The sequence below is a fragment of the Ranitomeya imitator genome, chromosome 1 (assembly GCF_032444005.1).
Source record: "Ranitomeya imitator isolate aRanImi1 chromosome 1, aRanImi1.pri, whole genome shotgun sequence".
In the NCBI taxonomy this organism is placed as follows: Eukaryota; Metazoa; Chordata; class Amphibia; order Anura; family Dendrobatidae; genus Ranitomeya; species Ranitomeya imitator.
The window spans coordinates 134,329,840-134,354,195 of NC_091282.1; the positions used below are offsets into that span (position 1 = coordinate 134,329,840).

General features: G+C 43.8%; 1 protein-coding gene across 1 annotated transcript; it reads right to left on the bottom strand.

Annotated features, from left to right (window-relative positions):
• Window positions 1-6,144: 6,144 nt before the first annotated feature.
• Window positions 6,145-8,868, bottom strand: LOC138657176 (probable serine/threonine-protein kinase clkA). The gene is made up of 2 exons (XM_069744822.1): window positions 8,790-8,868; window positions 6,145-7,796 (listed from the first exon to the last, which is right to left on the bottom strand). Exons 1-2 carry the CDS (start codon window positions 8,866-8,868, stop codon window positions 6,145-6,147), a joined length of 1,731 nt encoding a protein of 576 aa, XP_069600923.1.
• Window positions 8,869-24,356: the final 15,488 nt, after the last annotated feature.

Consider the following 24,356-nt stretch of genomic DNA (forward strand, 5'->3'; position numbering starts at 1 on the left):
AAGTAGACTTTCCATGGTTTCTGTTATATTTGGGGGTTTGTAACAGACCCCAATGAGAATTTTGTTACCATTTTTCCCTCCATGAATTTCAACCCATATGGACTCGACATCCTCATTCCCTTCGCTAATATCCTCCCTTAAAGTGGACTTTAGACAAGACTTTACATAGAGACAAACCCCTCCTCCTCTCCGATTTTTACGATCCTTTCTAAACAGACTGTAACCCTGTAAGTTAACTGCCCAGTCATAGCTTTCATCTAACCATGTCTCGGTTATTCCCACTATGTCAAAGTTACCTGTAGATATTTCTGCTTCTAGTTCTTCCATCTTGTTTGTCAGGCTTCTGGCGTTTGCAAGCATGCAGTTTAGAGGATTTTGTTTTGTTCCAATCTCCTCACTGTGGATTGTTTTAGAAATGTTCTTACCTCCCTTCTGAGTATGTTTTCCTGGGTCGTCTTTGTTCGAGTCTAATGTTTTTCTTCCCGTCCCCTCTTCTTCTAGTTATGCCGGATAAGGTGTTAGCACCCATCACTACTGGCTGTCTATTGTCAAATACTACAAGGGGTATTCGCATCTTCTAAAGTTATAGATTAATTTAAATGTACAAGACAGGAAAACCTATTTAATGGAGATATGCTTGAAAAGTAACATAAAAGTCCTATAAAGTGCATAAAAATATGATAACTGTTACTAAACATTCCACTTCTATGCTGAGATATGAGCTGTTGAAGTTTGCGCTCTGAAGCCTGAGGTGTAACATAGTTCTCAAATAATACCAACATATACTTATCAAATAACAGTTATATTCAGTAAGTAATACACAAGCAGTGCTACACAATCATTAAATAATTTACAATTATTATTATTATTATTGTGATCTCTGATGGTCACAACCCAACCCTTGGGTGTCAGGCCAACAGTGGCACCCCTTTCAGCAGGGATGCATGATGTGCCTTGCTCACTGCTAAGCCTAGTAATGGGCTACAAAAATGCTGGCCTTGAGTGTGCAGGAGGTCTGGTCTGCTCAACGAAGATGGATTAGTCTCTACCAAAGAATGCTGTCATTTTAGAGAAAGTGCAAACCTGAAAAATTTTGGTAAATGTTGAATTTTTGTAGATCATTTGATCACTTTGAAATGGGGCCTCAATTTAGATCCTTTTTAAAAATCAGTTGTCCTAAATATCGTTCCTTAGTAAAAACATAACCTAAATTTGCCAAAAATTTGATTTCGAGAAAGGATACTCATTTTTTGACCTTCATCCTGTAAGGATACCAGCAGTCTTACGCACATCGATGCCATATATAGAACATTCACAGTGCCTTCCTTACACTACTTCTACAGCACTCTACTAGTACATTGTATTTGTTGCTACTTGGAAAGCTACGCTATAAATCAACAAAAAACAGATTTTCTTGGCTGAGACTTGCCCATTATTGACCATATGGACAGCCATTAGGAGATGTGGCAACAGCCATCCAAAAATCCGTTGGATAATTTCCATATTGGACATGTGTACTACTGTGCACATTACTTAAAATAAATACAAATGCCACATAGCTGAAAATATTCATGAAAATAATTTTGTGCTTATACTTTGGGTCCTCGTCAATCTTCAAAGTTGGGATTGGTGGGTTCATTGTAGGGGCTAACAGTGCCATGACTTCAGTGATGATGTAGTGAATAGTGCCCATGTCCCTGATGCACATGTCCTGGTGGTTGGAGTGGTTAATTTCGCGGAGGATATCTTGTTGGATGATGATGAGGTTCTGGATGAAAGTTTGGGGGCTGAGGGTTATTGTTATAAAAAGTATTGTTGGGATAGTAGGACGTGTAGGTGGATGGGCCAGACACAGCACTTGTGGCACCTGGCAGAGTGCTAGAGAAACCTGGTGCAGCACCTGAACCTATAGCCATAAAACTTCCAGGGTATGCTCTAGACATGACCTGCAAGAACAAAAAGTCAAGAAATCATCAATATTCTTCCCACCGACACCTCCAAGTCCTGATAAGATGTCTATTTTACTTAATTATTTGACAAGTTTCCACCATTACAGGTACATTTTAGATCCCGGTACTTTTTGTCAGTTTTCCAAAATGTACAAGGTCCGTCATGACCACTCTTTGCTAAAGTAAAAGTTTTTTTTAAATAATTTGAGCTGAGGTTTTCTGATTTTAACTACCATTCCATTTACTTTGACTTTTAAAGGAGTCATCCTGTCCCATGAACTGAACCTCCTCCATATATCCCGTTAATTGCCTTTCTTGGGTTCTCTTTTTTGGACCCCGAGCTAAAATATCTCTTGATCTACTGAACCCAAACTTACCATGGATCACCAATGACTACAATAGTAATATGCAAATTGTCTCTTCAGAGAGGAAGAGGACTAGAACTCTAGTGCCACCTATTGGAAGTAGCAATCCTAACAGTCAATGTCCACCCTTTAACAAGCCTTGTCACATGGCTTAGGATAAAAGCCAAACCAGAATCTTAATTTTCAGACACTGTGTTTCGGGGTACTGCCCCTCGTCAGTGCAAAGTGGAGATCTGGTTTGGCTGATTGAGAGGCGTCTGACTGGGATCCAAGAATTATCGTTTCTCCTTGCGGAGAGTGACATGTTAAGCATGTCGAGGTGAGGAGACTTAAAGCCGCAATGCTTCTCTGGGAAATATGCAAATTGTCTCTTCAGAGAGGAAGAGGCCTAGAACTCTAGTGCCACCTATTGGAAGTAGCAATCCTAACAGTCAATGTCGACCCTTTAACGAGCCTTGTCACATGACTTAGGATAAAAGCCAAACCAGAACCTCAATTCGCAGATTGAAGATTCTGGTTTGGCTTTTATCCTAAGTCATGTGACAAAGCTCGTTAAAGGGTCAATATTGACTGTTAGGATTGCTACTCCCAACAGGTGGCACTAGAGTTCTAGTCCTCTTCCTCTCTGAAGAGACAATTTGCATATTTCCCAGAGGAGCATTGCGGCTTTAAGTCTCCTCACTTCGACATGCTCAACATGTCATTCTCTGCAAGGAGAAACGATACTTCTTGGATTCCAATAGTAACAAGCATAATGCTGCATTTCACCTGCAGGGGTAATGCATGGCTAAATGTTACTACCGAAACAGCTAGCCATGATGAACAACAAATTACTGGACCAGCTATATTTACAGAGGACCTGCAACCTTTATTTTTATTTTTTAAAAATCCCCCATATGGTTCCAGATATTTTGACCTTTTTATTTAGTTCACCCAATATGCAAAATTTTATGGTCTTTAACAAAGGGGCATTACTTACAGGCTAATTATGCAGAACATCTTAAATACACCCCCACAAGGAATCATGTGATCCTTTCCCCTTTGGAATAATCCATAAAAAATTAGCGCTCAATAAAAATGGTACCATATGGAAGATTAAAAAAAGTACTCAGGAAAGCAGCAGGAAAATAATAAGAGCAACAATGGCCCACTTTTTGACCCAGTGACAGATCCTCTTTCAAAGGAATTTGTCGATAAGATCAACCCCACCAAACCACTTATGATCGGTGCATCCCCCTTGCCGGCTCTGCATCACCCGTGACTATTAGAGGCAGATGATGGCTAAGTAATTCAACCATCATCTGCTGGGAAAGATGCAGGCTTGCCTTGGGAAGGGGCTAAGGGGAATCTGTCCGCAAGATCTACTCCATGAAACCGCATATATGAGCATGCAGGTCTTTGAAAGATAAATTCACTAACACCTTTATAACTTGTATCTGTTGCTGCATTTCTGAGAAATCAAATATGCAAATGAGTTGTTTAGGGATCTGGGCATGACAGCACTTTCTGAGCCTCGGCCTCCTGAGGTTATTTTTTTCACCCAGCTCAAGTCTCCTTAACTTGATTGATCCCTCATTGTCTCTGAGACATGAAGCGCCAGGCAAGGAAATCAGACAGTTGGCCATCAATCAAGCTGAAAAAGCACGTGAATTAAAACGCAGATTTCTTGTGAGTTCAGTATCAGGAACACTTAGAAGATGTAGAGGTTTTGATGGACTTGTCTTTCAAAGACCTATGCGTCCATACATGAAGTTTGAGGGGTTGATTCTACTGAAAGATTCCTTAATTATCAATTTTTATCCCTAATGTTGTGGACAAGGAACAATAGAATACCAAAGGCAGTAACAATGCCTAAATAAAAAAGATACTTACCGCACATAAACAAATCATAGCTAAAATTAAGGCAGCTGCTACACCTAATGCAATAAGAATCACTGCCCAGTATGGAAGGCTGCTCGCAACGGTATCTATAAAACAAACATAAAAACAATCATAAAAAGGTGGTCAAAACAGATGAACGAGCCTGCGGTAATGAAGTCATATATTGATTTAGGATCAGAGAGGTATAAACATTAGAATTGTAACGTAGCTGTTAAAAAAAAAATGCTAAAACTGGGTTTTACCAGTCAACTAAAAACTAAGAGTGAGCTATCAATGCCAAGAAGCTGCTACAAAAGCACTGAAATGTATATATAAAACAAGAGATGCAAAAGGGAGGTTTGGGTTTGGCTTCCTAAAGTGCTTAAACATTAATGTTAATTCTTTTTTAAATCCCTTTGGTTCGCCAATGGTCAAACTTTGACAAGTGCTGTCTGGCCAATGAATGAACTAATGGGCTGGTCCTCAATAGTAGAAACTATTGCTACATTGCAACTCATAAAGGGGATTGTGCTCATGAGAAAACCTTTTGTAATGGTCAAAGTTTCTTAGGTTTAGGGTATGTGCACAGTACACACGTCAGGATTTCTTGCAGAAATTTTCCTGACAAAAACCGGACATTTCTGCCAGAAATCCGCATGCGTTTTTTTTTCGCATTTTTTTATGCGTTTTTTGTGCGTTTTTTCCCAAATGCATAGAATAGCGGGAAAAACGCAGAAAATCCGCAAAATTAATAAACATGCTGCTTTTTTTACTGCGATGCGTTTTTTTCGTGGAAAAAAACGCATCATGTGCACAAAAATTGCAGAATGCTTTCTAAATGATAGGATGCATATGTCTGCGGTTTCTAATGCTGTTTTATCGCGTTTTTATCGAAAAGAAATGCGGAAAAACCAAAATGTGTGCACATACCCTGAAAAAGCCATTGGAACTGTTTTTATTTGTTCATTTTTGCTTTATTTAACCCTGTCCTTTTAAATGTCAGAAAAAATGTGGAAAAGTGTTGGAAAACATTATTATTATAATTATGATATTGATAGTGGTGCTCTATTTTGCAGGTTTGGGGGGGTTCCCAGTGGTTGGGCACAAATAATCTATAAATTATCATCAATCCCATAAGTAAGTTGAATTTTTTTTCACCAGACAAAAACTATTCATCTTTTCCTTTACTCCTCTAAACAAGTGTTGAATTACCACTCACTAGATGACGGTATAGTACAATAAATGTAAGCATAAGCCATATTGCTCAGTTGCTGGAATTTTTCTCTTTGAATTATTTATATAGTTTTATGAGAATACAGCTCAATTGTCATATAAGAAACAAATCTGAAATTCTTCAAGTGAGCCCTATGAACGGTCATGCTATGAATTTATGAAAAAGTGCATCTCATCCTGCTAACCTTTTTTAACTTCCATTCCATAAGACAGTTTCTGTAGTTCCAACCACCAATGGTCGCCTAACTGAATGTGCCCATCTCAACCATCCAATGAGTGAAAGAATATGCATTTATGTGCTTTGTCATAATAAAAACCCTGATGGAATGCAATCTATAAAATAGCACTTACTTGTAGCTGAAGTTGAGGTTGTAGTTGGAGAAGTAGTTGGTGTGGTTGTAGTAGGTGGAGCAGTAGTAGTAGGGGGTGTAGTGGTAGTGAGAGATGAAGTAGTAGTTGGAAGTGCAGTAGTAGTGGGGGATGCAGTTGCAGAAGAGGGTGCAGTTGTGGTGGAAGGTGGAGTAGTAGTTGGAGCTGCAGTTGTAGTAGGAGGTGCAGTGGTAGTGAGAGTTGCACTAGTAGTGGGAGGTACAGTGGTAGTGGGAGGTGCAGTAGTAGTGGTAGGTGCAGTTGTGGGGAGTGCAGTGGTAGTAGGAGGTGCAGTTGTAGTGGGGGGTGCAGTGGTAGTAGGAGGTGCAGTAGTAGTGGGAGGTGCAGTGGTAGCAGGAGGTGCAGTATTAGTGGTTGGTGCAGTGGTAGTAGGAGGTGTAGTAGTGGGAGGTGCAGTAGTAGTGGGAGCTGCAGTTGTTGTAGTTGGAGCTGCAGTAGTTGTTGGAGCTGCAGTAGTTGTAGTTGGTGCTGCAGTAGTTGTTTGAGCTGCAGTAGTTGTTGGAGCTGCAGTAGTTGTTGGAGCCGCAGTAGTTGTAGTTGGTGCTGCAGTAGTTGTTGGAGCAGCAGTAGTTGTAGTTGGAGCTGGAATTGTAGTTGGTGCTGCAGTAGTTGTTGGAGCTGCAGTAGTGGTTGGAGCTGCAGTAGTGGTTGGAGCTGCAGTAGTTGTAGTTGGAGCTGGAGTTGTAGTTGGTGCTGCAGTAGTTGTTGGAGCTGCAGTAGTTGTTGGAGCTGCAGTAGTTGTAGTTGGAGCTGGAGTTGTAGTTGGTGTTGCAGTAGTTGTTGGAGCTGCAGTAGTTGTTGGAGCTGCAGTAGTTGTAGTTGGAGCTGGAGTTGTAGTTGGTGCTGCAGTAGTTGTTGGAGCTGCAGTAGTTGTTGGAGCTGCAGTAGTTGTAGTTGGAGCTGGCGTTGTAGTTGGAGCTGCAGTAGTTGTTGGAGCTGCAGTAGTTGTAGTTGGAGCTGGAGTTGTAGTTGGTGCTGCAGTAGTTGTTGGAGCTGCAGTAGTTGTAGCTGGAGTTGTAGTTGGTTCTGCAGTAGTTGTTGGAGCTGCAGTAGTTGTAGTTGGAGCTGGTGTTGTAGTTGGTGCTGCAGTACTTGTTGGAGCTGCAGTAGTTGTAGCTGGAGTTGTAGTTGGTGCTGCAGTACTTGTTGGAGCTGCAGTAGTTGTTGGAGCTGCCGTAGTTGTAGTTGGAGCTGGAGTTGTAGTTGGAGCTGCAGTAGTAGTTGGTGCTGCAGTAGTTGTTGGAGCAGCAGTAGTTGTAGTTGGAGCTGGAGTTGTAGTTGGTGCTGCAGTAGCTGTTGGAGCTGCAGTAGTGGTTGGAGCTGCAGTAGTTGTAGTTGGAGCTGGAGTTGTAGTTGGTGCTGCAGTAGTTGTTGGAGCTGCAGTAGTTGTTGGAGCTGCAGTAGTTGTAGTTGGAACTGGAGTTGTAGTTGGTGCAGCAGTAGTTGTTGGAGCTGCAGTAGTTGTTGGAGCTGCAGTAGTGGCAGTTGGAGCTGGAGTTGTAGTTGGTGTTGCAGTAGTTGTTGGAGCTGCAGTAGTTGTTGGAGCTGCAGTAGTTGTAGTTGGAGCTGGAGTTGTAGTTGGAGCTGCAGTAGTTGTTGGAGCTGCAGTAGTTGTAGTTGGAGCTGGAGTTGTAGTCGGTGCTGCAGTAATTGTTGGAGCTGCAGTAGTTGTAGCTGGAGTTGTAGTTGGTTCTGCAGTAGTTGTTGGAGCTGCAGTAGTTGTAGTTGGAGCTGGTATTGTAGTTGGTGCTGCAGTACTTGTTGGAGCTGCAGTAGTTGTTGGAGCTGCAGTAGTTGTAGCTGGAGTTGTAGTTGGTGCTGCAGTAGTTGTTGGAGCTGCAGTAGTTGTAGTTGGAGCAGGAGTTGTAGTTGGTGCTGCAGTAGTTGTTGGAGCTGCAGTAGTTGTTGGAGCTGCCGTAGTTGTAGTTGGAGCTGGAGTTGTAGTTGGAGCTGCAGTAGTAGTTGGTGCTGCAGTAGTTGTTGGAGCTGCAGTAGTTGTCTGTGCTTCACAAATAGTTAAAGCTGCAGTAGAATTTAATAAAAGTCAATAAAATTTAGTTTTAAAAATATTTTTCACATAAATTATTATTACATATTTTTATTTGCACTGCGGTCACTCTGTTCACCAGTAGAGGTGAGTCTATTATATCAATCTATTTTCCAGGGTCTGTTTTTAATGTGAAAGTTAATCAGTTTGGTGAAACACAATATTAATCATGTTTTCTTAGATGATATTGGTGGAAGGCCATCTGTATTATCAAAAATATTAAAAAGAATAAAAAGAAGAAAATCATATGAACCATTGCCAAAATTTGGCATGAAAAGAAGATTGCTGAAAGGACACAATTTAAGCCCAACCAGATGTAGGGTGGAGCTCACTTGGGTATCAAGGCTGATGTTCTTCAAATTCTCCCTTCTGTTGTTATTTACCAAAAGTTTGTCATCCTACTAAGGGAGACGGAGGAAGACATATAAACTCTGTGATGATGGAATTGATATGGATGAATAACGAGATACGGTAGAACCGATCATCCAATGAGTCGCGTATCTACATGGGTGAAGGAGTTGCAGTTGCACCTCGTACTGGTGCCAAATAGGATGAATGTCACATGTGTCAGATAAGAAGATAGAGTATTGTGTATACCACATGGAAGGCGAGGAATGAATTTCAGTTTTTGCTTCATATATGTAAGTAGCAGTTTTGCCGCTACTTTGCTTTCTTCATGTTTTTGTGTTAACAAGGTGTTTCCATGGAAGAGATATGACTGGAGAATCTGGCAGCCATAAATAATTATTGGTGCCATGTTACAGAAGTTGTCCACTACTTGGTCAACTTCTTCTCATTCCCCTCGCTTCACTCCGATAACATAACAAAGCTTATAATCACCTCCTGTGCCGGTGCCAATCCTGTTGTGTTGGCATTCGCTCTCCCCGGGGCTCTCAAGAGGTGTTGTGCCATGTGACACTGGCGCCTAATCAACACCGGCGTTACCGTCTCCAACTTCAGACAAGTTAGACATGAAGAGGACGTTTGTGATAATCTGCAGCCCGTATTTCCTCTTAATGTTCATTGGGTGCCACCAGCACATGCCATAACACCACCCGAGTGCCCCGGGGAGAGTGAGTGTCGACACCGTGGGAATGGCGCCGGCATGGCGGGTGAGTATAGGCTATATTGTGTTATCGGGGCCACACATTTTGATTAAGAAGGGTTTTTTCCTAGTAATGGACAACCCCTTTAAGTTACTCATTTACATGTTACAGAATATGCCGGAATATTCAAAAGCATAATAATAAGAGCAGCAGCATCTGTCAGGTAGGAGACACAGCCTTCACATTTGTGGGATTGTACTCTTTGGAAGTGTTTTTCGGTATTGAGTGGCAGATATGGGTTCTTATCTCATATTATCGGGTACAACCTTGATGACTGGTGTTCACTTTTGTAGACAGAAAGCATTCTTTATTTTTCCATTTGCTTGGATGATCTCGAATTGCTAGAATAGGGGGCTACTATTGCTCAAAAAAATGTCTTGTCACTATGAACATAATGGTGAATAGGTCCTTTCCCCCATTTTGCTCGTATTGACAAAACATTTAATTGAGGAGCAGTAAAATTCATATAGATCTGTCCACAAACTTCACTATATCAACTGCATTATTAAATAGATCTCTTAGACTTGATGAGGCCGGGGTACTTACCTATAAAATCCATGAATCTCCATGGCTGTTTATTCTTTTTGAAAGTCCCTGACTTTATCACTGAACATTTTACGAGTCCTACTTCAATTCATAAAATGCTAATTGTTATTTCGGGATTTTACAGGTATCCTGATGTAGATTTTCAAAACCAGTACATCAGTCTCCCTACCTCTAAGATATCTACTTAATAATGTATGACATTTGGTGACACTTTAAAGAGATGAGGAAACAACTTTCTAACAGTACATGTTGACTGCTAAAACTATAGAAAACATCGAACATTTCCCAAAAAATATTACTTTAAAAGATGAAAACGTAATAATTGTTGATGATAAGATATAGATATATTTCTTTCCTTAGCTTTTTTGTTATTTTTAGTCATTGATTTTCCTTGTGGTTAATATTTTTGTGTCCTTGTTTTATTTGTTTTCCCATAAGTGAATCCTTCACAGATGAGACCAAAATTGAACTTTTTGGACACCAAAGTAAATGCTATGTCTGACACCAAACCAACACAGCTCATCCCCCCAAGAACACCATCCCTACAGGGTAGCATGGTGGCGTAGTGGTTAGCACTGCAGCCCTGGAGTCCTGTATTCAAACCCCACCAAGGACAACATCTGCAAAGAGTTTGTATGTTCTCTCCGTGTTTGCGTGGGTTTCCTTCGGGTTCTCCGGTTTCCTCCCACATTCCAAAGACATACTGATAGGGAATTCAGATTGTGAGCCCCATTGGGGACAGCGATGATAATGTGTGAAAACTGTAAAGCGCTGCGGAATGTTAGCGCTATATAAAAAATAAAGATTATTGCAGTGCTAAAACAACACTCGAGTGGTTTAAGGAGAAACATGTAAATGTTTTGGCGTGGCCTAGTCAAAGCCCAGACCTTAATCCCATAGAGAATCTGTGGTCAGACTTGAAGATTGCCATTCACCAGAGGAAAACTTCCAACGTGAAGGAGCTCGAGCAGTTTTGCTTTGAAGACTGAGCAACAATCCCAGTGGCCAGAAATGGAAAGCTCAAAGAGACTTGTCCAAAGCGACTTGCAGCTGTAATTGCCTCAAAAGGAGGCTCTACAAAGTACTGACTTTAGGAGGTGAATTATTTTACACACTATGTTCACAGTTGTGGCAGCAAAACATGAGAAATGCCAAGGGTGGAGAATACTTTCGCAAGAAACTGTAAATCTTATCTTTATGCATATTCAAGTAATTAAATTGGATCTAAATTAATTGCAATGCCAGCGTCTTAGAATTAGCAGATAATACCAAAAGTTACCAATACCAAAGTTATTGTACTGATGACACTATTCTTTATCTATGGGACTAATTGATATCATTTCAAATGAGTTAGAATGTATCTAAAGCAAATCCAAATTGTAGGTTACTTACCTTTAAGCAATAAGAGGATCAAGAGAAAAATCCCATTGGGCCTCGGTTCATTCCCCATGGTGCCTATTACTTAGCCCTGTCTCTTGAAGATGTGGACAAAGAATATTCCAAACTCTTAGAAATAGGAAATAGTGTCTTTATATAGTGTTTGTGATAGGATGATGGACTTTATAAACAATGTCCTATGTGTCACATTACAAAAATGTCACACTAGGGCAGCCCTTATCACGTTTAGTAAACTGACCTTCAATTCACCTAAATAGAATATTAAAGCAATTATAAGTTCTCTACAAAGTGTATCATTTGCCTTTTCCACGTGTGACTCATCAGATTCATATCATTGAAATGTATCAGGGCTCCCTATCCTCCAGACTATAATCATATTTAATTGTTGATTATCTCTAGATCAAAGATCATTGTTAAGAAAGTCACTTGTAATATGACAAATAAAATCTATATTGAAACTAATGAAATCTATGAAAAAAGTATGGTAGGCCTACCACGCACCGATACCTATTATGCTGGGGCTCAACACCCAGTTCCTCGAATACTATAACTCTTTTTGAAATGGGTATAGGTTGGCCCCAACTTTGTTAGCAAACCAACAAAAAAGGCATGACACACAGTAACACATCCACAACTGACACTGGTATTTCATGTTATTAACTAGAGATGAGTGGATCGATTCTCAGAGGATCAAGTACGAGATGAATTTCCTGAACCTAATGGTTTGCATAAATTCGAACATTTTGGGATTTAATTTACGCTGCTGAAGCATCAGAGATTTTTCTAATGCCTTTTCTGCTTGGCTGCATGCACCATCACATAATGCCCCTCAGCTATGATATTTTACGGATTTATTATACCTTCTACAATGGTGGTCAGTACCAGGGCCATCACGGATCAGCAGCTAACAGTGGAGCATAGTTTGTACGGCAGAATCATTATCAATCTCCGGAGTCACTGGTAAGTCTCTTCTGTAGACTATAAGCTCATATGGTCAGTGGAGTCCTCTCTCTCTTTTTCCTGTAGTATGTACGTTCTTGTGGTCAGTGGAGTCCTCTCTCTCGCTTTCCTGTAGTATCTAAGCTCTTGTGGTCAGTGGAGTCCTCTCTCTCTGTCTCCAGTAGTATGAACGCTCTTGTGGTCAGTGGAGTCCTCTCTCACTCCTATAGTATGTACATTCTTGTGGTCAGTGGAGTCCTCTCTCTCTCTCCTATAGTATGTACATTCTTGTGGTCAGTGGAGTCCTCTCTCTCTCTCCTATAGTATGTACATTCTTGTGGTCAGTGGAGTCCTCTCTCTCCTGTACTATGTAAGCTCTTATATCGTCAGTGGGATCTTCTCTCTTCTGTACTATGTAAGTTCCTATGGTCACCAGGGTCCCATCCTGTAGAGTGTAAGCTGCTATGGTCAGTGGAGCTCTGTCTCTCTTCAGTAGAGTGTAAGCTTTTATGGTCAGTGAGGTCCTCTCTCTTTCCTATAAAATGTAAGGTCTTATGGTTAGTGGAGTCCTCTCTCCAGTAACACAACTTTTTTTCACAAATTTTGGAACTTTTTTTCCCCATTTAGATAAAAAAGAACCTAGACATGTTTGGTGTCTATGAACTCGTAATGACCTGGAGAATCATATTGGCACGTCAGTTTTAGCATTTAGTGAAAAAAAACTGTGGGATTGCACTTTTTTTGCAATTTCACCGCACTTGGAATTTGTTTCCCGTTTTTCCAGTACACGATATGTTAAAACCAATGGTGTCGTTCAACAGTACAACTCATCCCGCAAAAATCGAGCCCCCGCATGCCCATATTGATAAAAAAAAAGTTATGGCTCTGGGAAGAAGGGGAGCAAAAAATGAAACAGCAAAAACAAAAATACCTCTGGGAGATAAGGGGTTAACTTGGTATGGAACATAAAATCAAACTACAATAACATAATTGGCAACTGGGACAATAAATATTTCCCTCTATGGGGTACACATTGACACTTATCCATCTAAAATCCTCTTTTTCACCATAAGTTTGGAAAAGTAAAAACAGTAGGATCCATAGAAGTTTAGAATTTACCTGTCTCGGGGTTACCGTGACAGTGTGGAGCCAGATGACAGCAGCGTCTGATTGCTCCTACTTGGGTGCTGAGAAGAAGCACTTCTTTGTTTTAACTGGGTTTATTTCTTCTGGCAGAACAGGGGTTAATCGGCCATGTTGGAAATCCCTGTGCTCACAGTTGTGCTTGGTTAGCCACTCCTTTTCCCTTTATAATCTGGGCTAAGTAACTAATCCTTGTCAGAGCTAGCATTTGCTGCATGGCTAACAGTGGGAGAGAAGCACATATGAGAAGGAGAGTTGGAGGAGTTATCTGTGACTGTTGCTTGGTTTGTATGCGTGATAATTCCTTATCCTTCTCTGTTTTGTTTATTCCATGACTTAGGAGATGAGGCAAGGGCAGAGGCCCGGGAATCTTTGCTATCTGAAGTATCCCAAGAAACAGGGTGAGCTAGGGTGCCCCCTATTATTAGGGACAGGGAAGGAGCCCCTGGTCCTGGGTCATCTGACAGCTGTGTCATGAAATTTTTCACATTTTTTATTCTATAATTACTGAACATTTCTATTTGTACATGTAATTGCGATTGTCTATTTTGAGATGGAACCTGCTGCTAAGTAATGGCAGACACTATATGGCGGTATAACATGTTCACACATGGGTTAGTTTCACCCGGTATGAAAAGGGAGATGAACCCTGTTGCTTCAGAGGGCAGCCGAACCGCAAAGTGAACACTAGGACGAGGTAACAGAACTCTGCCGCAAGGACAGGGGGAAGAGTCCCTCTAGACCACTAGTGCTCGGCGCCACTATCGCGGTGCCAGGGGAAAACTAACTAAGCATTTACCGCACGAGAGTGCATACAGCGCTGCACTGGCGGACGCCACTAACCACCTCTCTAGGACTTTTATAGTGGAAGCTCTACGGGACCTTCCTAGTGGTCGAATAGGAGCTGCTACAGGACCTGAGCATGTGACCCCCAACCTCCAATGAGAGGTCGTCCCTTGGACATGCTCAGAAGAAGAAAAGCAGGACTTAGTCCCAGGGACGCCTGCTCACTGCTGATCAGTACTGGTTACAATGGCTGAGCCTGGAAGGACAGCAGTAACCAGCCAAACAGTATCAGTTTGAGCCAGACGCTGGGACCAACGTCTCTCCTGAGCAGGCTCCACTGCAGCTGGAAGAGAGACCGCAGCAGAGATGGTTCGAGATTCCCCTTGTGCGGTGGCGAGAACCCGACACCTAACACCATGTACTGACCTCTACATGATAGAATAGAGGACAGCTCACAAATAATGGAGAACAAAACTATCTATGCTTTGAATAGCCATCTATCAGTGGCCTATCAAGGACATACATTCAGCTGAAATTCCTCACGCCGTAAAGACCTGCTGTGTCCCTGCACCATATTAGACACCGCCTACCAATCAGTGGCCAACAGCTGATTTAGGCATGCAAGTCACGGGCAGCACATGGCAAGGACGTCATGCACTGACTGTCGCTTGCATGCTGAAGTCAGCTGCTGGCTCTTGCTCCAGTGACAGAGGAGGACAACTGGCAGAGTGGAAGCAGAGAAATGTGAGTAGAAGTGTATATTTTATTTATGCATTAAAGAATAGAGGCAGAGAGGGGGACATACATGGAATGGTGAACATACTGCATATACCAGGATGGGTGAAAAATATACCCGGATGGGCCCAGGATAAGTTACATACAGTGGGGAAAATAAATATTTGAGACACTGCCAATTTTGCAACTTTCCCCACCTACAAAGAATGGAGAGGTCTGTAATTTTATCATAGGTACACTTCAACTGTGAAAGACAGAATCATAAAAGAAAAACTTGAAAATCATCAGACTGAATGATTTTTACATGATTAATTTGCATTTTATCGCATAAAATAAGTATTTGATATAATAGGAAAACAGAATTTAATATCTGTTCCAGAAACCTTTCTTTGCAATTACAGAGACCTTTCCAGTAGTTCTTGACCAAGTTTGCACAAACTGCAGCAGGGATTTTGGCCCCCTCCTCCATACAGATCTTCTCCAGATCTTTCAGGTTTCAGAGCTATTGCTGGGCAACATTGAGTTTCTGCTCCCTCCAAAGAAGTTCTATTGGGTTCAGGTCTGGAGACTGGCTAGGCCACTTCAGGACCTTGAAATGCTTCTTACAAAGCCACTCCTTAGTTGCTCTGGCTGTGTGTTTCAAGTCCTTGTCACACTGAAAGACCCAGCCATGACTCATATTCAATGCTCTTACTGAGGAAGGAGGTTTTTGGCCAAAGTCTCGTGATACATAACCCCATCCATCCAATACAGTGCAGTCTTTCTATCCCCTTTGCAGAAAAGCACCCTCAAAGTATGGTGTTTCCCCTACCATGCTTCATGGTTGGGATGGTGTTCTTGGTGTTGCACTCATCCTAATTATTCCTCCAAATATGGCGAGTGAAGTTGATACCAAAAAGTTCTATTTTGGTCTCATCTGATCACATGACCTTCTCTCCTGCCTTCTCTGGATTATCCAGATGGTCATTGGGTACTTCAAGTGGGCCTGGACATGTGCTGGCGTGAGCAGGGGGACCTTGTGTGTCTTGCAGGATAATCCATGATGGCGTAGTGTATTACTAATGGTAATGTTTGAGACTGTGGTCTCAACTCTCTTCAGGTCATTGACCTGGTCTTCCTGTGTAGTTGTGGGCTGATTCCTGACCCTTCTCAGGATCATCCTTACACCACGAGTTGCGATATTGCATGGAGCCTCAAACTAAGGAAGATTGACAGACATCTTTTCTTTCTTCAATTTTCAAATAATTGTACCAACGGCTGTTGCCTTCTCATCAAGTTGCTTGCCTATTGTCCTCTAGCCCATCCCAGCCCAGGTCTACAATTTTGTCCCTGGTTTCCTTAGACAGCTCTTTGATCTTGGCCATGGTGGATAAGTTGGAGTGTGATTGATTGAGTGTGTGGACAGGTGTCTTTTATACAGGTAAGGAGTTCAAACAAGTGCAATTAATACAGGTAATGAGTGCAGAGCAGGAGGCTTCTTAAAGGGACACTGTCACCTGAATTTGGAGGGAACAATCTTCAGCCATGGAGGCGGGGTTTTTGGGTGTTTGATTCACCCTTTCCTTACCCGCTGGCTGCATGCTGGCTACAATATTGGATTGAAGTTCATTCTCTGTCCTCCGTAGTTCATGCCTGCACAAGGCAATCTTGCCTAGCGCAGGCGTGTACTATGGAGGACAGAGAATGAACTTCAATCCAATATTGCAGCCAGCATGCAGCCAGCGGGTAAGGAAAGGGTGAATCAAACACCCAAAAACCCCGCCTCCATGGCTGAAGATTGTTCCCTCCAAATTCAGGTGGCAGTGTCCCTTTAAAGAAAAATGAACAGGTCTGTGAGAGCCAGAATTCGTGCTGGTCGCTAGGTGATCAAATACTTATTTAATGCAATAACATGCAATTTAATTATTTAAAAATCATACAATGTGATTTTCTGTTTTTTATTCTTAGATCCTGTCTCTCACAGTTGAAGTATGCCTACGATAAAATTTACAGACCTCTCCGTTCTTTGCATATGGGAAAACTTGCAAAACCGGCAGTGTATCAAATACTTATTTTCCCCACTGAATATAACCAGGATGCGGGACACAAATACCAGGATGGGCAACATATATACCAGGATATGGGACATATATGCCAGGATCGGTAATATATATACCAGGATATAGGAGATATATACCAGGATGGGTGACATATATACCAGGAAATGGGACATGTATACCAGGATGAGCGACATATATACCAGGGTAAGCCCAGGATGGAGGACATATATACCAGAATGAGTGAAATAAATACCTGGATGGGGGCCAGGATAAGAAACATTAGTACATGATGAGGGACATTACTATATGATGGGGGAGGACGGGCAACATGTATGTTCTTATAGGATTTAGAATACTACAAGGGCCCATACACCTGACCAACAGGAAGGGGGGGCAGATCCAACTTTTGCACAGTGGCCCGTCGGACTCTAGTTAAGCCATTGTCATCTATAATGCTCCATTTGGTGAATCAGTTGAAATGATTGGCTAAATGCAGCTAGCATTGTGTGGGGGTCATTTTCATGAGATACCCAAGGATTATGGTAAAATATCCCAAAGATGTGTTTGATTTGATTCGCCTTTACATATATCACATGTGTTAGGTCTCGAGTTCCCGCTTCTGCACAGGGGGAATCTCGAGCCGTCTCCGCTGCGGTCCCCCATTCCTATCCAGCCGCAGTGGAGCCTGCTCAGCAGGGACGTCGGTCCCAGCGTCTTGCTCGGTCTCACTCTGTTCAGAGAGTTACTGCTGCTTCTTCAGCTCCTGCCATTAAAGTCAGTGCTGGTCAGCAGCGAGTGGACTTCTCTGGGACTAAGTCCTTGTCTGCGCACACTGAGCATGCCCAGGGCAAGATCTCCCGTTGGAGATCGAGGGTCATGTGCTCAGACTCTGCAGCGCATTCTATTGGTCCTCTTGGCAGGTCTTGGAAGGGCAAAGTTTCTGTGGCCACTTCCTGTCCTGCAACTATATAAACTGCGCATGACCGCACGGCCATGCGCTAGTGTACAATTTAATACGTGTGTTTGTTGTGAGTGCAAGTCGTTCTTTAAATACCCCTACCCTATTGTATGACTGTTCGCGTATGGTGTATGGCTGCTATCTAGCGCCCGACTAATCACTCAACGTGTCACACACGTATCAGCGTCTATTGCTGTGACCGCCAGTGCGGTGCCACGCGCCAGTGTGCGCTTCCTGACCCACGTCTGGGTGCTTAGTGGTACCTGCCAGCACGGCACAGTTCCCACAGAGCGGGCTAAGGTGGGATTTATTCTGTCTCTATTGTCGGACAGGGCATTGGAATGGGCTACGCCGCTGTGGGAGCGTGGCGATCATGTGGTGCAGAGTGCTCCGCTGTTTCTGAGCGCTCTGAAACAGGTCTTTTTAGGACCTCAAGTCACCCATGATACTGCGCTCCAATTGCTGGCATTAACTCAGGGTGAGTCCTTGGTCAGTCATTTTGCCATCCAATTCCACACCTTAGCATCTGAGCTGGATTGGTCGGATAAAGCTCTTATCCCCATATTTTGGAGGGGCTTGGCTGACCACGTAAAGGACGCTTTGGCCACTAGGGAGATTCCTGCCACACTGGAGGAGTTAATAACTGTCTCCACTCGAATTGACCTCCGTTTTAACGAGCGGAGGTTAGAGCGAGCCCAGTGTAGGCAGAGGTTTCGGCTGGCTCCTACTTTCGCCAAACCTCTGGAATCTCCGGTCCTGGTTCCTGAGCCACATGAGGCCAGGGAAGTGTCACAAGCAGGATCTAAGGCCCGGACCGCTTGTGCACTCAGGGTCTGTCATGTTTGCCAGCAGTCAGGACATCTAGCCACCAGATGTCCTCAGCGGTCGAGGAAACGTCAGCGTCTAGTGGTAGTAGGTGGAGGTACACTAGACACGGCGACGTTTGCCTCTAAGTTGTCCTTTAAGGGGACAATTACTATTGGCTCATTCTCCCACTCGGTAGAGCTCTGCGTGGATTCTGGGGCGGAGGGCAATTTTATGTCTTCTGCCTTCGCCCAACGTCACGCAATACCCCTGGTAATGCTTGCTCAACCAGTAACGGTGCGAGTGGTGAATGGGTCGACATTGCCCTCACAGATAACACACCAGACCATCCCTTTTACTCTGTCCATGTCGCCATCTCATCAGGAGATAATTTCTCTGCTCGTCATTCCGGAATGAATTGATGAGGTCCTGTTGGGAATACCTTGGCTACGGTACCACTCTCCTCATATCGAGTGGTCCTCAGGCAGAATTCTGGGTTAGGGTGAATCTTGTGGGGGTAGATGTCAGAGGGAGTGCGTTCAGGTTGCTACTACTGAGGTACCCGCAGATCTATCCTCTCTCCCCAAGCAGTATTGGTCTTATGCAGACGTGTTCTCCAAAAAGGCGGCAGAGGTCCTTCCGCCTCATCGCCCCTATGACTGTCCTATTGATCTCTTGCCTGGTGCTGAGCCTCCCCGGGGTCGAGTTTATCCGCTATCTCTCCCGGAGACGGAGGCAATGTCACAGTACATCCAGGAAAATCTGGCAAGAGGATTCATTAGGAAGTCAGTGTCACCTGCTGGGGCAGGGTTCTTCTTCGTGCAGAAGAAGAATGGGGAATTGCGCCCATGCATAGACTACAGGGGTCTTAACGCCATCACCGTTAAGAATAAGTATCCTTTGCCCTTGATATCTGAGTTATTCGATAGACTTCGGGGAGCAAGGGTATTTACTAAATTAGATCTGCAGGGTGCTTACAACCTGATTCGCATCCGTGAGGGGGACGAATGGAAGACGGCCTTTAACACCAGGGATGGGCACTATGAATATCTGGTGATGCCCTTCGGGCTCTGTAATGCCCCAGCCGTTTTCCAAGACTTTGTGAACGATATCTTCCGGGATATGCTTTCCATCTTGGTCGTAGTCTATCTGGATGATATTCTCATCTACTCTCCAGATATTGACTCCCACCGGAGAGATGTTTGCAAAGTCTTCGACCTCCTACGGGCAAACTCCCTCTATGCCAAGTTGGAGAAGTGTATGTTTGAGCAGGAGTCTTTACCTTTCCTGGGCTACATCATCTCGGCCCAGGGATTGGCTATGGATCCTGCCAAACTACAGGCAGTGATGGACTGGCAGGAACCCCATTCTCTGAAAGCGGTGCAGCGCTTTATGGGGTTCATAAATTACTATCGTCAGTTCATCCCCCACTTCTCAACCCTGGTAGCTCCCTTGGTATCCCTCACCAAGAAGGGAGCGAATCCTAAATTGTGGTCCGAAGAGGTCTCCAAGGCCTTCACTTCTATTAAGTCCCACTTTGCTAGCGCTCCCATCTTACATCGTCCCGATGTGGATAAGCTATTCCTAATGGAGGTGGATGCCTCATCCGTTGGTGCAGGAGCAGTCCTCTATCAAAAGGATGCTCAAGGTCGGAAGCACCCATGCTTCTTCTTCTCAAAGACATTCTCACCAGCGGAGAGAAATTACTCCATCGGGGATAGGGAGCTGCTGGCATAGAAGTTGGCCTTTTTGGAATGGAGACATCTCTTGGAGGGTGCTCAGTTCCCATTCCAAGTCTTCACGGACCACAAGAATTTGGTCTATTTACAGACAGCCCAGCGGCTGAATTCTCGTCAGGCCAGATGGTCCTTGTTTTTCTCCCGGTTCCACTTCCTTCACTCTACATTATCTCGCCGGGGAGAAGAACATTCGTGCTGACGCTCTCTCTCGCTCCCTGGTGTCAACTGTGGAGGAGGAGGACGAGCCACGGCTCATTGTCCCTTCAGAGAGTCTGAGAACCTTAGCTCCGGTTTCGCTTGAGTCTGTGCCTCCGGGCAAGACTTTTGTTCCCATCAATTTGCGTCCGGAGGTTCTCTAGTGGGCTCATTCGTCCAGAGTGGGTGGACACTTTGGGGCAAAGAGGACATCTGAGTTGTTGGCGAGAATGTATTGGTGGCCACATATGGTTCGTGACGTAGGATAATAATAAATAATAATTTTATTTATATAGCGCCAACATATTCCGCAGCGCTTTACAAATTATAGAGGGGACTTGTACAGACAATAGACATTACAGCATAACAGAAATACAGTTCAAAACAGATACCAGGAGGAGTGAGGGCCCTGCTCGCAAGCTTACAAACTATGGGGAAGACTACGTTCGGGCATGTGTCTCTTGTGCCAAAAATAAGTCTCTCCGTCAACGGCCAGCTGGGTTGTTATACCCTCTGCCGGTGGCAGACAGGCCCTGGGAGATGGTCGGGATGGACTTTGTGGTGGGTTTGCCCAAGTCACGTGGCTGTACTGTCATTTGGGTTATCACCGACCATTTTTCTAAAATGGTGCATTTGGTGCCGCTTCCTCGGCTACCTTCTGCACGGGCCTTGGCAGCATTGTTTGTTAAACACATCTTCCGTCTTCACGGTATGCCAGACAAAATTGTCAGTGACCGGGGTCCCCAGTTTGCGTCTCGGTTCTGGAGAGAGCTTTGTCGCCTTCTCAGTATCGAGTTGAATCTCTCTTCGGCATATCATCCCGAGACGAATGGGTTGGTGGAGAGAGCCAACCAGACCTTGGTCACATATCTGCGACATTTTGTCTCTGCTAAGCAAGATGACTGGGCATCTTTGCTACCGTGGGCGGAGTTTGCTCTTAACTATGCTGTAGCTGACTCCACTGGACAGACTCCATTCCTCCTTAACTATGGTCAGCATCCGCGGGTACCTGTGCCCATGCCCGTGTCTTCCGCCGATTCCAGGGTGGCAGACTGGGCTGTGGAGGCACGGGACATTTGGGATCGCACTCAGGATGCCATTCGGGCCTCCAAGGAGAGAATGAGGTCCTCCGCCGATGTTCATCGGCGCCCCGCTCCGACCTTTGCTCCTGGCGACTTGGTGTGGCTCTCCGCCCGTAACATCAGGCTGCGAGTTGAGTCCACTAAGTTTGCTCCTCGCTACTTGGGTCCCTTCAAGGTTCTCGAACAGGTTAATCCTGTGGTCTACCGCCTGGCTCTTCCTCCTCGCTTGGGTATCACCGACACCTTTCATGTGTCCCTCTTAAAACCCGTATACATGTCCCGGTTTTCCGAGTCATCTGCCGGGACATCGGGTTCGTCTACAGACGATTACGAGGTGAACGCTATTTTGGGGTGTAAGGTGGTACGCGGCAAAAAGTTCTATCTGGTGGATTGGAAGGGTTATGGTCCAGAGAACAGGTCATGGGAGCCTGCTGAAAACATTCGGGCCCCACAGCTCATTGCTGCCTTCGAGCTTAGCGAGGCCCAAGGAGGGGGGGGCCCTAGGAGGGGGGGTAATGTTAGGTCTCGAGTTCCCGCTTCTGCACAGGGGGAATCTCGAGCCGTCTCTGCTGCGGTCCCCCATTCCTATCCAGCCGCAGTGGAGCCTGCTCAGCAGGGACGTCGGTCCCAGCGTCTTGCTCGGTCTCACTCTGTTCAGAGAGTTACTGCTGCTTCTTCAGCTCCTGCCATTAAAGTCAGTGCTGGTCAGCAGCGAGTGGACTTCTCTGGGACTAAGTCCTTGTCTGCGCACACTGAGCATGCCCAGGGCAAGATCTCCCGTTGGAGATCGAGGGTCATGTGCTCAGACTCTGCAGCGCATTCTATTGGTCCTCTTGGCAGGTCTTGGAAGGGCAAAGTTTCTGTGGCCACTTCCTGTCCTGCAACTATATAAACTGCGCATGACCGCACGGCCATGCGCTAGTGTACAATTTAATACGTGTGTTTGTTGTGAGTGCAAGTCGTTCTTTAAATACCCCTACCCTATTGTATGACTGTTCGCGTATGGTGTATGGCTGCTATCTAGCGCCCGACTAATCACTCAACGTGTCACACACGTATCAGCGTCTATTGCTGTGACCGCCAGTGCGGTGCCACGCGCCAGTGTGCGCTTCCTGACCCACGTCTGGGTGCTTTGTGGTACCTGCCAGCATGGCACAGTTCGCATTTCGGTGCTATAATTATATATTTCCTTACACACCCAGTAGCGGTGTAGTGCCAGCAAGGGTCTAATCGGACTACAATCCCTGTTGGGGTTAAGTTCGGTGACCACTTGCTCGCGCTCTATGTGCGGTACCGCGGTCCTGTGACGCAACAGGATCGCTTTCTTCACGCTGGGTGAGGTTTAACCCACGCGTGTATACTTTTGGATACCGCCATATAGTCTGTCATTTCCTAGCAGCAGGTTTCACCTGCATGGTGGACCCCGGACTGCGAACGCATCTATATCATCTCTCTTGGTGCGTTCCGCCAGTCCTAACAACATGCCTGCTTGTTGCACAGCATATGATGCCAAAAGAGCTAATTATCACCTGGTATCTCAAAAAATAAATAACGTCATGTAAAAAAACAGAGAAACATCTGAAATTTTAAATTTTAACTTAAAAAATAACAACAGGAAAGATAAAGATATGACTTTCTGTTAATATCAACCAAATAAGACCTCAAGCAAAAAAGAAATGGATGAAATTTGTCTATCCTGGAATATTTTTTAAATGCCATTCATATGCTGATTCCAACTATTGTAATGCTGGCTTTAATTATTGCAATGCAGACTACAATTACTTTTACGTCAGATCAGGTAATTAAGTTCTAAATGTAAACACCTCGACATACTGAAATGGTAAGCTCACACAGGAGTGGCCACTTCAGCTCTAAACTTAAAAGAAAACTTCAGGAAACTCAAAAATTTAACTTATTTTTTTAGGAACTTCCAAAATTCCTCATCACTGATTTTTTTTTCTTTTGGTTTTCAAATAATGCCTGGTGGAAAAAAAAAGGGCTATGTGCACAACATCTTTAAAACTCTGGTGAACCAGACAAGTTTTTCAAGCAGAAGATACTTCAGGATACTCTGATATTTTAATTTTTTTTCCTGACCATCTTGTGTTGTTTTTTCTGTTGTTCCCTGAATGTTTTGGTCATTGGCAGTATTTTGGAGGGCTTTTCCATGGTGTTTGTGATGTCGTTTTCCATTACTCTTTTTTTTACAAACAATATCAAAACTCACAAAAAAATATCAAGTCGTCATCCGGGCATCTTTTGAACTTTCCCATTGACTTGTTTTGTAAAATACGGAGTGTCCTCCAAGCGGGAAAAAGTCACAAGAATGGAAAAGTCACTGATTACAAACACCTGGCATTTTTAGAAACCTTAAGTAGTTAAAAGACAATCAAAACCTGAACATATGAATGCTTTTTCATAGAAATACAGATGTTCAATTTTGTAAAAAAAATTTTTTTAAGTTTTCGGGTGGTTTCCTTGGTGGAATCTGCCTGAAAAAGGTGTCATGTCCTCATACCCAGTTTAAACTCAGTTTCTGCTCCAAAATTTATCCAAAAGAATTAGGGCAACATTCGATAAACTTTTATGCCATTGTTTTTCTATAAAAAGGTTTGAAAATTTGTGTAATTTTGGCGCTACTTGAGGCTCCACTAAATGCTTGGGACTTTTAGAGTCGTCACCCTATTTTTGGCCAGTTTCGACAAAATGTGGGATGAGACAGGGGTGTGGTGAGTGTCGCTCTTCAAATTCATGGCAATGGAGGGTTTTCACTACCCCACAAATCTTAATCTGGCAGGAACAGGAGTAGAATTTGTGGAAGGCGCACACAGAGGTAAACGTCACTCATCCATCTCTCATGTAGAAAATGTACTCCTATAATGCAAATAAACAGCTTTGTGTAGTTACTAATCAAGCAAGAACTGGTAGATTTTAGCTCTGAAGCTTGGAGAATTGTGAATACAGCACATGAATATAATGTAATCTGTAACTAAGGATCAGTACAAGATAAAGAACATCAGCTATTCCTACTGTGATGTGACT